Source organism: Anomalospiza imberbis, chromosome 9 (assembly GCF_031753505.1).
Source record: "Anomalospiza imberbis isolate Cuckoo-Finch-1a 21T00152 chromosome 9, ASM3175350v1, whole genome shotgun sequence".
NCBI lineage: Eukaryota > Metazoa > Chordata > Aves > Passeriformes > Viduidae > Anomalospiza > Anomalospiza imberbis.
In genome coordinates, this window is record NC_089689.1 from 7,358,170 (window position 1) to 7,371,905 (window position 13,736).

The 13,736-nt window shown below is 42.3% G+C and overlaps 1 protein-coding gene across 3 annotated transcripts in view; it reads right to left on the reverse strand.

The window, feature by feature from the left end:
• Window positions 1–13,736, reverse strand: part of C9H1orf21 (chromosome 9 C1orf21 homolog) — a 115,131-nt gene that overhangs the window by 49,198 nt on the left and 52,197 nt on the right. For all 3 annotated transcript variants that reach the window (XM_068199504.1, XM_068199506.1, XM_068199505.1), the window contains exon 3: window positions 2,772–2,866. In XM_068199504.1, coding sequence (XP_068055605.1) covers window positions 2,772–2,866 — 95 coding nt within the window. The remainder of the gene's footprint in view (window positions 1–2,771; window positions 2,867–13,736) is intronic.

Consider the following 13,736-nt stretch of genomic DNA (forward strand, 5'->3'; position numbering starts at 1 on the left):
TTTCCTTATTTCTTTTCGCCCTTGTCAAAAGCCTACATTTTAATCCAAAGGGGCCCTTGATTCCAGCAGAAAATGTCTTCCCATGGAGCATCTCGTGTTTCCCCTGGCAGACAGCCCTAGCACAGCCATCCCTGCTGGCACTGTGTCTTAGGAGCATTTCTGCTTTACTGTGCCAGACCTGCTCAAGTTTGGAGGCCTGCTTAAGCCTCAGGTTGAAGCTGAGAAGATGGTGATTCACTGACAGAGCCTCATCTCTCCCACAGATACCCACATTTGTACCAGCCCTTCTCGGCCTCTTCCTCAAGCAGAATCAAAGCCTGGGCCTCTGACCTCAGCACCCAGTGTGAAATGACAGCTTCCCTGATGACTGCCATGTCCTCCCATTCTCTTCATCTACTCATGTGATCTTCTTTCCCCCTGACTCAGAAATACTGCAGCACCAAAGGCAGAGATGGCAGCACATCAAAGAGCTTAAGTTACAAGGGAAGCAGGTTTATTTTCACTTGAGCTGAGATTTTTTTTTTAGCAAGACTTCAGAATACCTTCAAAAAGAGTAACAGAGATGATAATGGGACTGAAAAATCCAGTGGCATCTGAATAACATAATTCAAGCGCCAGTATCAGGGGATAAGATAACCCACCCAGAGCAGTTCCCAGACACTGAGGTTACACATCTCATCTGGGCTGTGTTTCTGAAGGGGATGTGAATTTGCAGCCCTGTGACAATAAAGAAATTGGGGTTAAGAAACAAGAGAGGAGGAAAAAGGGCCAGTCAATTCTCCTACCGCCTTTTCTTGTTCCTAAAATTTCAGTTGCCTGGAAATTGGCTGATGAGAAGATGGGATTATGTAAGTGTTTGACAACTTCTCACACGCTAAGGAAATTAAAGCCTCAGTGATGGGTAGCTTAACCCATCTTCTAAGCAGTGAGCTAAAACATGTTTACTAAGGAGAACTCGAATAGTGAAACCCCTTTAAAAAAACCAAAAGTGATGAGGACTTGACAATTCCCAGGATTAAAAACCTGCATATATTACAGACAAGGTAATCTCCTTATAGTAAGATGAGAAAAAGGCAAATAAAGCCTCTTTGGTGGGCAAGACAGTTTTTGTTTTAAGGCATATCCATCCTGTCTGGCTGAAGACTTTCCTGTGTTATTGCCTTTTTTTTTCTCATGATAAACATGACAGAAAAGAGCTACACCAGCCTTCTAAATCCTTACTGTTACATTTTCCAACAAACTCACTGCTCCCATCAAACATGACCCACCAATAATAAAAGAAGCACTGTGCTCTTCCTACATTTAATCAGGTGAGCACTTGGGTGGTACAAGACAGCTAGCCCCAACCAAAGTGCAAAACAGCTGGAGCTAGATTTGAACAGACCTTCAGCAAGTGTGTCACCCCAGCAGACCTGAGCTTTCCCGAGCTCTTCCTTGCTGTCATTCCAGGGACATGGGACCTTCTGCAAATACTCTCATTTAACTACAGCTGAAGGCCAGTTGAAAATCTAACATAGAATCACAGTATATCCAGAGCTGGAAGGGACTCACAGGGATCACTGACTCCAACTCCTGGTCCTGCACAGGACTCCCCAACAATCTGTTAAAAACCTCTAAATCCTGCTCCAAGCTGCAGTTGCACGACCCATTGGAGGTGCAGGTAGCAAATGGTTGATCTAGAGGTTGAAGAAAAAAAATCATATTGCCTGCTGCTCAGCCACAGGATAGGGCAGCAAAATAAACTCCATTTGCTACAGGAATGCACCTATAGTTGTGTAATGGAAGTATGTGTGTCTAGGAGAGGAAATATAAAGTAGCCAAGTTGCTGGAGCTCACATATTCATCAAAAGTAAAAAATCCCAAACAGGGCTTTTTCTACAGCTGCCCAATAATGGCAAAAAGCATCCTCAGCTGATGATAATGGTTATGGTTCCACTGGAATCTGCTGCTGCTGTCTCCCCTCTGGACCTACAGATGGAAGGGGGAAAACCCAACCATTCTAAGTGAAGAAAAGCTGCACTGAATGAGTGGAACCAGACATGAAAACTTGCACCCAACTACAAGAATTGTGGGATGTCTTTGAAAACTTCGACTGGTCAAAGCCCCAGCCGGCCAGTAAGAAAACCTACAGTCCTTCAGCTTTAGAAGAGAAGAAACAACTTTTCAGAAATGCCAGAGGTGACTCAACCGTGATTTTTAAGCTGCTTCAACAGCATCTTAGTCATTTCAAGCAGTCCTAAGAGTTTACCCGTGATTGCCTTCCCTTAATGGAATGACGAGCTGGCAAAGTGCTCGAATCGGGGCAAAAGATACACACATGATTTCTGTGACTGCTGTGTTATGAATATATTCTTTTTTTTCTGTTCCAAACTGCCTTCCCTGGGAATTTTAAAATACAGAAAACCAGCAAGTATCTACATAAGTAGGTCATTTTCTTAATGGCAGAGAAGTGCTGTTTTACTCCAGCTCGTTTGTAACACAGACACACACATTTCCAAATAAAGAGTATTTTCGGATCTGCAAGGGAGGGGAGTGACTTATAATCATGGAGGCACTCACTCTAAGATCAAGTAGAGTCTAATTCAGAAAGAGAAGCAGGAAGAAGTTGTATTTTGCACCTTCCATGAGAGCTTTGCAGGGAGTTGTGACATTTTGGAGAAAATCCTCTTGCTGCGCATAAGCCGGAGCTGGAGGGTGCTGCACGCTGCATATTCCATTACAAAAGCAGAGCCACGTTAGTTCATTAGAGAAGTGATAAGTTCAATCCTTACCAAGTTTTCTTGGTTCCTGGCTGCTATTTTCTGATCATCTTCTCCCCCATTTTTCATGTATTTGACCTCTTCCACTGGTTTGATCCTATACTCATCTGAGCACCAAGAAAAAAAAAGAAAAAAAAAATTTGAACCAGTGTAGTTCAGCACCTGGGATAAAAACCAAACTAAAACCAAAACAGCTGACTAGAATAGACCCTAGTTAAGCAAAGCAACTAAAAATTACATGTATATCTTTTCAAAGGTTTACATGTGACTAACACAAAGGAAGTTTCTCCTGCCTAAAGCTTCAATAAGAATTTCAGTAGCTCTCTGGTCTAGTATAGCCATGGCACCAGGAAACAGGGATGTTTGGTGTGCAGTCTCTCCCAAATCCCTAGTTTTCTGTTTAATATGTTCAATATAAACAAGTTCTTTGCTCCTGCACCCTCCCTGGATATTCATTCTCAGTGGACCAACAAGCTATGGACAGTGGCTACTCAATAGAAGGCTGCTCATGGGTGCCCCCTGCACAGCCAAGCTGATGGAGGATACTGAAAATGTAGGTTAAAAACTGGAAAAAAGCCAACCCACACCATGATCCCTTTGGCTTTTTTTAAATTTAGTTTTTCCTAATGACACAACGCACAGTCATAGAATGATTTCTGGAGAAAAGGCCCCATGCTGACCATCTTCCTCCTCCCACTTCCCCCACCAGCGACTATTTATTCTTGCATACAAATGTTACCCAGACAGAAATGAAGCTTGAAAATAAGTGAGAAAAGTAAGATTCTTGGTTTATCCTCAATATTTATCAGCTCTTCAAATACTAGAATTCTCAGCTCTAATGCCAGTATGGAAATGTTACCTAAAATTCAGGTGCTACACCACAGTAAACCCAAAGGTCCAACAAGGGATTTTTTTCCTTGGTAGGACAAGATGGGATTTCAGGAAGAATGATTCTTCCCCAATGCCTGTGAATCCAGTTCTTGCAGGACCAACACTGCCCTTGCTCAGTCACTTTTTGCTCTGGTTATCTTTGCAGCCTCTGAATCTATTGGAAAAAACACCCAAAGCTGTGCATCCACCCCCCTCTAGCCAGGATGAACTATGCAGAAGAGAAACTCCATCCCACAAAAGTGGAAAATATTAATACAAAGTGAAATGAGGCACAGTACACTCGGAATAAAGGGCAAAACCATGACAAATTAGAAGACACTGCACACACTTTCCCCCTTTTCTTTGGGTTTTCAAGCAATTCCTCTCACTTATACTAAGGGAAAAACAAAGTACAAATAGATTTTTCTGGGTTACTGTATTGCTAAAAAAGTAATCAGTATTATTTAGACACAGTTGTTTTCAGGAAACTGTTAATCACAGTCTGGAAGTTAAATAAGCCTTGCTTTGAAAAATAAGACTTATTTTTAAAATAAACTTGTTTCAAAAAATAGTCTTATTTTAAAAAATACATCATGGTTTTGCATTTGGTCCACATCTATACATTTTCTTTATTACAGAGTTCAAATACACAATCTATCAAATAGAAGCATCTCAGACACAGAGCCTCAAATCAGATGGAAGAATTTAAGACAGTATTATCAGACTCGTAAATGTGAACAACTCTGAGGGTTTTTTTTTTCCTTTTTTTTTTCCAGTGTAATTCAGCTAGTCTGGAGATGACAATTCATAAGCCCAAAAGGGCTGAACACAATGAAGCCTGGGAATTAGAAATAGTTGACTGACTGTAATTATCTAAGTTACATTTTCCTCCCTGCCTCAGTGCTCTGTGTTGTGATTAGCAATAAAACCCACACGCAGAAAAAGCATCAAACTCCCACAGAGGCACACAGGGATCCGAAAGGGGAAACAGATGAGCAAGAGAAAGCAGCACAGAGGACATTTCCCAACCCACAGCCAGTCCATGGGCACTGGAGGAAAGACAAGTTCAGCCTAGCCTTGTGGAAAATGAGGAAGGTATGGAGGGGCTGACATTCCATGACAAAAGTAACCCTGAAATGTGTCTGCTGCTTATTCCAAGAGATTAATTGTGATCAAACACCACATCCAGGCAGCAGCTGATCCTGTGGGGATGGTATAGGAGGGATGCTTCATTGGACACATCATCCCTTGAAGCAAGTCAACCAGGGCACCGAGGAGTCCCTGACTGATAGCCAGGATAATCAGACTGACATGTGAAATTTTGATACACCTAGACAGGACAGAGTCTTCCTAGAGATCAAAAATTTTAAATTCACAATGGACATGGGCACAGATCCTTAAAATGCTGCATTGCTTGCCAGATACATCAAGTAGCTCTGAAGAGGTGGCAGAAAACTTTGCAGAGATTTCGTATGGTACTTCCAGAGCTACTTCCAACAGTGTTAGTTAATTTCAATACTTTCCTGATGATACAATAAGTATTCAATTATCTCTGCCACAGCTGGTGTTACTCTCCCCTCCATCCTACCAACTGCAGAAGTGCAGACAACTGGGTAATTTATGCCCAAGATATGCAGCAGCAAGAAAGTTTTGAAAAATAAGCCAGTCATTTTTCATAACATTTTCTGGACAAGATGAATCCACCACAGCAAACAGCAAGTCTTACTTTGGAGAAATACAACTTCTACTTAGGGGAATGGCTTCCCACTACCAGAGGGCAGGATTAGATGGGATATTGGGAAGGAGGGTGGGCAGGCCCTGGCACAGGATGCCCAGGGAAGCTGTGGCTGTCCCTGGATCCCCAGAAGTGTCCAAGGCCGTGCTGGATGGGGCTTGGAGCAACCTGGGCTAGTGGGAGTTGTCCCATGGCAGGGGGTGGCACTGGATGAGCTCTAAGATCCCTTCCAATCCAAACCATTCTGTGGATACAGATTAAAAAAAAATCAGGAAGCCCCTGCAGATGTTGGCAGAATCAGCCTAGTAATAGGAAGTGTCTTAGAAAATTAATATAAATGTCCTGGCTCTAATAGGTGATATCTGTTTGAGCAGAAGAAATCTCTGCTTGTATCTCAAAAAGCAATAAAGCTTTGACACAATCTAAAGCTGAGGATCTGCTTTAAAGGGCAAGAGATTATCTCCTGGGATGAGACCCACTGGGGAAGGGGTTGAGGGGCTGGCACTCAGGCCCCAGTGCCTCAAGGAGTGATGAACAGCCTGGAGCTCCAGGCAGGTCCCAGCTCCAGCAACCCCGGGGGCTCTGGGCAAGCCGTGCCTGCACCACAGTGAGACCAAAAAGCAAAGGCAGCACTGGCCTGTGGAAAGCCAGGGATCAACTTCATTTTGGTTATAGTAACTGAGCCATAACAACTGTTTTATCAGCTACACACAGAAATGAAGGGAGCAGATCAGAGATTCATTACATTTGAAGCAACATCATTACTCATAAGGTCTCCTAGTTCCCTATCACAGGCAAAATACTTTCCTTAAAACAAGGAGCACTGATAAAATATACTGGAAACATTTGTTAGTATTGAGTAGTCTCTTGCTGGAGGGAGGTATAAATAGATATGATTCCACTTTGCAAGGGAAAAGAACAACTAAGTAATTATACAGAATTATACAGCTAGAGAGGATACTGCTTGCTGGTGTAACAGAAAGCCTTATTCATAGGTAAGACAACATCCTTTATTTCAAATATATTAAATACAGGAATTTAGATAATTATTTTCAGAAGATGGGTCTTGTACTGCATGAGGTTATTTTTGGGAGGACACGATGATAATACAGACTTTTTTTTGACTAGGTGAAGAAAAAATTTGACTTCTATAGATACATTACACATATCCACAGACACCTTACACATAAACTCCTTACCTTACACATAAGGTAAGGAGTTCAGAAACTTCAGATTCTGAGCTATTCATGAGATTGCTCTTACTCTAAAGTTACTGTCAGGATGAAAGCACTGCAAGTGCAAAAGGGATGTTTATGCAACACACAGACCTTGAAGCAGATCGTGAGGTGTATGGTCATTAATAGTTTGAGGTGAATATGAAAATTAGATTAAAGACAGGTTGGATGATGAGCCCTAAATGCCTTTCCTGTAGGAATGTGCAAAAAAACACCAACTTGGTTTTGCTCACTAAGTTAAGAGTGACCTGGAGTTGAAGAAGCAAAGGACAATAAAAACTATCTTTTAAGTTTTACCTTCTGATTTCTACTGAAGTAAACACAGCATTTTGAGGTATTTTGGTCTGAGTGATCAGAAACAAATCCAGAGAAATCCTGAAATGTTGACTGAAATCCAGCAGGACCTCATTAAGTCTGGTAGCCAACAAGATCTCTAAAACTGTAAGAAGTTCAGGATAAAGGAAATTTGTACTCTATGCGTATTTACTTTGGTCTTTTTCTTAAATACAGTTTTATATCAAAAAGAAAAGTGAAACATGTTCATGCTTCTTTCTTGTATAGAACCAAAAATCAAGTAGTGAATAAGATAAAAAAAATTTAAAACTATTACTTAGAATGTGACATATCATATATAAAGAGAAATGCATCCTTATGCTCGTTTCAGGAGTAAAAACAAAATCAAGTCCTCTCTTCTATTGTGTGGTGTATTATATAAAATGAGAAAATTTCCAATAACTCACATGGGGGAGGAATGGCTTTACAGGACTGTCATAGCAAATCCTGAGCTGAAGAAAAGCAACTCAATTAAATTGAAAGAAAAACAACATAAATGAACCACAAAAGACAGAAATACTGCGAGCAAAACACCCACCACAAAATCACAGGATATAAACCAGAAAGCAGGAATGCTTCTAGCTCCAAACTGTGGAAAAGCACAGGGAGGAAGAATTTTGAAGTTGAATATGCTGCAAAAATTCTCAGCAGGCAAATCTTATGAATGAAGATCTCCATCTGGAAACAGATAATTCCACTCAAACATGTCACCCCGTTGCCATGGCAATGTGACAAAGAAAAACAGCACTCATTAATAACAATTTCAGTGATAAATGAGCATATCAACTTAGAATATTGAAGCAATTACTGGGTGGGGGGCACAAAACTGTGGTGGTTCCCATGAGAAAAATGTCTTCATCACTCTCAGACACGGCTGTAAGTGTCTTTACCACAGGAATATGGGCATTGACATTAATTCTAGCTGAGTTTAAAGGAAAGAGCAACACCAGAAAAAAGCATAACTTTGTCAAATATATCTAGAGTCACTGTGACTTTCAGAGAAATATTTGGTAAAACAGCAAGCCTTTAAATAGGTAAATAAATATATAATGCTGATTTTCATTGCATTCCCATTTCAGACATCTAAGGACAAACAGATTTGGTTCCACTGTCATCAAGAGGGACGATGGGTGAGCCTCTTCTCTATTTTTAGCAAGATATCAAGTATCAGGCAGGAGGTGAGTGGTACTTCAGTGATACCACCAAGAGGGAAGTTTCTAAACACACCTTCATTTTCCTGTGCCACATATTTTTCTGCAGTTTCTCCTGCCTTTCTATCACACGACATGCCAAGATTTATCCTCCATCCATACTAAACCACACATCAGTTATATAAAATAGGAGCTTTCTGTCTAACAAATTCCTCTGCACTGCACTTAGTTCTGCCAGGTGCAGAAAGTGCTCCTACTGCTGTGAATGCCATGGATCAAAGCTCCACGTGCTCCCCTCTCCCAAAGGCTTGAAAGCTCAAAGCTATATTTAGATAAAGGACTGAATCACTTTTTCTAAAAATATTTGTTAAGAACTGTAAGAGATTTTGATGCAATTTAACTGAAACACAGAGCAGCAGGTGAGCCACTTAGATGCTGAGCACAGAACATGCCAAACATCCCAGAATGGTTTGGGTGGGAAGGGATCTTAAAAATCATCCAATTCCACCCCCTGCCATGGGCAGGGACACCTTCCACTAGCCCAGGGTGTTCCAAGCCCCATCCAGCATGGCCTTGGACACTTGCAGGGATCCGGGGGCAGCCACAGCTTCTCTGGGCACCCTGTGCCAGGGCCTGCCCAACCTCCCAGGGAACAATTCCCAGTATCCCATCTAACCCTGCCCTCTGGCAGTGAGAAGCCATTCCCCCTTGTCCTGTCACCCCACCCTTTGTAAACAGTCACTCCATCTTTTTTGTCAGCTCCCTTCAGGTACTGGAAGGCTAATGGAAAGCCTGAAGCTCCTCTTCTCCAGGCTGAACAATCCTAATTCTCCCAGCCCTCCCTCACAGCAAAGCTGCTCCATCCCTCTGGTCATCTTGATGGCCTCCTCTGGACTGGCTCCAACAGCTCCATGTCCTGCCTGTGCTGGGATGCTGGAGCTGGATGCAGCTCTCCTGGAGCCCATCTCCAGTGCCACTGGCAAGGAGGAATGCTCCAAGATCCACAGCTGCACTGGGAGGACACGAGCAGCGGTGGGCTCAGCTCTAGAAAGAGCCAGGGTCAAAAACAAAATCACAGACCACCAGGACAGTCAAGAAGCAGAATTAGATTGCTTGGGTGGCTGCAGCTTCCAGCACCTGAGTCATCACCCTTGAGTGCCATGGGTTCACGGGTCTGGAGGGCTGGAAGGGTGAGATGAGCTACTCAGGTTATTCCAAACCTGTTATGTATGTGCTTATCAACTGCCTGGGTACCACAGAAGTTATGCCAAAAATCCCAAAAAAAAGGTCAACAGTCAGAGAAAGTAGTTGCAAAAATCCTGCAAATTAATATTTCTTGAACTAAATGTTAAGAAACGGAGGAAATCTAAGTTATCTTCTTAGGTCCAGCTTCAAGCACTCACAGAAAGCAGTGGCTCTATGGTTCATTTCAGTCTAAAGGGTTAAAGCATTTGCTCAGCCATCGGGGTGGGCTTCTGATCCACTTGGATGTGGGCTGGGAGTGAAATTTCATTGGAGGTCAACCAATATTGGGTGAGCAGCCTGTTGTTTTCCTCCATTACCAACCCTCAAAGCTATCAATTCACAGGCAATTCCTGATCCAAGTGATCATGGTTTTACTGACATGAATAGAATAACAAAAATAGCTTAGGAAATAAGCCAACCCATTTTTCTCAAAGGATTATCTGAAAATGCTCATTCAGATTTCCCAAATTAATTTACCTTACCCTAATCCAATCTAAAAATACAGCCACTGCTGGGAGTCGAGGCAGTGGACACCACTAGATACTAAACAGAGAACAGGTGCATGAGCAACACACCAGTTCTGCCAACAAAATCTAAATCCTCTGACAGAACAGCTCTTTAAAAATCAACACACCACACAGATTGCAGCACATCTGCAAAGACCACCCTCAAGCACTTTTCCTTCTTCCTACACAACCTTGACATGTACCCAAGAACGCCAACGGCTGCTTCTGCACAAGGCAGATGTGACCACTAGGGCTGGTTTTTTGGAGGAAAAAATGGGATCGAGACACTCAGGGGAAGAAAATCCAGTCCCTAAATGGAGGATTCCTGCAGAACTGGAAGGACATTCAGCGACACAGGGGTAGCTCTTTTCTGAGCTATCCAGCAGCCCTATGGCATATCCAGCGCTCCATGAAACATTAACTCCCTCAAGGGTGATGCCTACCTGAAAAGATTTAGCAACTTCCCTTCTATTCTGGCAAACCCCCCTCCTGCAGGCGCAAACCATCACATCTTTCAGCAGCAATCCCTAAGGCCAACAGGTCTGACAGAACACAACTCCATTAACTGTCCTGGACATGCTCTTGATGTTTGCTGCTGGAGAAGCACAAACCCTCATGTTTCTGTATTAGCCCACCCCTCAGCAGTGCTGTCAGCAGTTTCCAGAGCTGCTCACAGCTCTCCATCCCTTGGTAACTCCGTTCTCTCCCAGCCTCATGTCTGCCTGTGGCAGAAGGCCTCTCCCAACCCCTGCGCTGCTGCCGCTCCTCGGGTGCCTCAGTTTGTGTGTCCTGTGTTTCCTGATGACTTTCCCCCCAGTTTACAGGTGGCAGGTGATAATGAAGTCACAATTTAGCTCCCTTGTTTAAATCTATAGGTTTAATTTTCAGATTTGGCACATGACTCACAGAAACAAACCTGTACATCAGCTGTCACAGCAGGAGATGTGCAGCCGATTCAAGGAGGGGGTTACTTGCTTCCCACCTTCACTTGGTTCCTTCTTAATTCCCTCTACTTGTTTTTTCTTCTTGATTCCTTCCACTACTTGGTATCTTCTTGGTCAAAAAGTCCCCAAGGCTACTCTACATTTTGAGCTGTCATCTAGTCCAAGCCCTGTGAAAACTGGAGTTGTACATACAATTTTCTGTCACATTATGAGTTAAGGATTGTTTTAATTAACGTTACACCAGGGCCACAGGCCCACTGCTCTGTATCTGCCAGGTCTGCCTTAGCTGTAGGTAGGTCAGAGGAACCACAGCCTCAGAGGCCATTTCTTTATCTCAGGGAAGATTTTAAAATAAAACCTCAACATCCCCAAATCCAGTTAATGCTAAAAACACAAACTCTGCCTTGCTTCTACTGTCTTTGTGCTCAAGATCTGAGGAAACACCATATGTGAGATGGTATTGAAAAAAACTGCCATGTGATCATATAATTAAAGACTTTTGTGCACTCCTCTGTAATTACAAAGCCAAAGAAGAGTGCTGGTGGTGTGCACTCGTAACTATCTTTCAGCTATAACTATATAATTCATATATACATATATATACACACACACATATATATATATATATATATATACACACACACACTTTTTTTAACCTTTTTGCTTTCATTTAATTAACACATAACTTTGAGGCAGACACCAGGCTGTTTAAAGGAAACCATTTCTCAGGTAGAGGAGATTACAGCCACGGTGCTTGGCAGGAAGGACACCCAGTAAATGCAATTATCTAGCCCACTAAAAAGATGAAATTGAGAAATGAAAGCAGGAGAGGGAACAAGTCGTAGAGAGATTAATTAAAGGAATGGACAGAAGGAAAATAAAGGGTCTGTGCCTTGAAAATATGACTGTTCATATGAAGTCCCCAGGTGAGTGTCAGGATCCAGGCTGCCTTGAACACAACACAGCATGGTCAGTTTGGAAAAACTCCTTCAACTCCATTTCACTGTTCTGGTTTGAAATTCTCCCTCAGTAAGTTTTCAAAACCACCAAACACAAAGTATTTAATTCTTTTCAGGTTTTTCAATGTCATTAATGAAACTCCCAGTCCCTGCTGACCCTCCCTTCACCCCCCTCTGTCTATGTACTCCATTGAACATTCCTCACTTTGGCACAGAACCTGTCAGGGACTATTCAATTCCAGGAAAAATACCTAACTGACCATTTCTGTGAGCATCCCTCGTGCAGCACTGGAGGCTGTGCCTCTTACAGCCCCTCTAAGGCATCCATCCACCCAAAACCTGAGACGCCCCAGGCATTCCCTGGAAAATAAGTCATTACCACTCCACACCCTTGAAATTACACATCTCCTATTATTGCAAACACAGGATGAGGTGCCTTCAGTTTCCTTGTCAATAAAAAAGCCAATTCCTCTTTCCTTAACAAGCAATGCCATTCTCAATCAGTCAACTATTAAATGAGACTGTTGCCCCGCAACGTCTGACTTGAAATGGATTTTCATACCCTTTCTGGGATAGTAACTTCTTTCTATTAATATCAGGCTATCAAATTTTCCCTGCTCATGGACCTCAAAGGGGGTTTGTAAATCAGCAGCTATTTCATTTTTATTAATTCCAATATGGAAGGGACTGAATAAATACCCAGAACCAGTAACATTTCCTCACTGTCAGTATTTCTTTAAACCAAGAGGGGAGATCTAATGCAACTTGACTTACAAAATACAGCACACATTTCCAGATGCAAAAGATACAGAAGTTAATTACATTATTTTACTTACAGACCATCTATCAGCTCCAAAAATAACCTATTGGAAAGATAAATATTTTACTCTGGTTACAGATTTTCCTTGCCTTCTTCCCTTCTCTTTGGGCAACACTTTTTAAAAGAAAGCAAAATACCAATGTCTGAAAGAAAATAGTTTAGTAATAGCTAAAAAAAAAAAAAAAACAATCCCAAATGCTCCTGGAGCTCTGGCAGCCTTGGGGGCTGTGACCACTTGACAACAAAATACAGGGGATAACATGCATGCAATTGTAACAAATACAACCATTACACAATTCAGGAGACTTCAGTGGAAAAAAACAAACCACTACACCCCCTTTTTTCCCCTCTGAATAGCTCAAGATCATTCATGGAGCCATAACTCCTGAAACAAAGGTGACTGCATGCTCCTTCCTGGTACCACAGAACACGAAATGCTCTGCACCTGAGCTGCCTGAACAGCCCCAGCAGTGCTCCCGTGACAAAAGCACAAAGGAAAAACAGCATTTAAAAGCACCCTAACCCTGATCCTTTCTGCCAGAGCCCCCGCTCATACAGGTAAGAAGAAAAAGTGCACAGCAGGGCATAATGACACCCCCTCAGCAGAAGCCAGGCTTTGTTTTTCACAAGCACATCAGGCAGAAGTCTTAACATTTTCCATTTTGTTCTCTTTTTTTTCTGGTGCTGGCTCGAGACAGAGCACTGTCAGTCTTGGGCCTCTGACCAAGGAGAACATGAGACCACTTGGTTGTAATATTTATTTAAAATACCCATGATGGCACAGTGTTTTGGAGAATTACCTACTGGAAAAATGTTCACTTCCTCTACCCTATAAAAGCACCTCTGGCTGTGTATGCCAAAGATACACAAATACTTACTGGTCAGGTACCTTTTCTTTGTATTTAACAGCTACTTCTACCAGCAGGTATTTCCTAATATAAAATTAGAGCCTTAAAAATTTCAGTTTTGCGTTGCTGAAATGAATACTCACCCATGCAGCTACACAAGGGAATTACCTGGGGAATTGGGAATTATTCCCCAGAGTGAGTCTTTTCTGGCCAAATTTCAGGCTTTGGGGTTTTCTCTTGGTTTTTCAGTTCTCCAAATTTGTGGCCCAGTAATAAACCACTTGGAAAATGGCTAAAGGAACACTGCAGTAACTGAAACTATATGGCATTT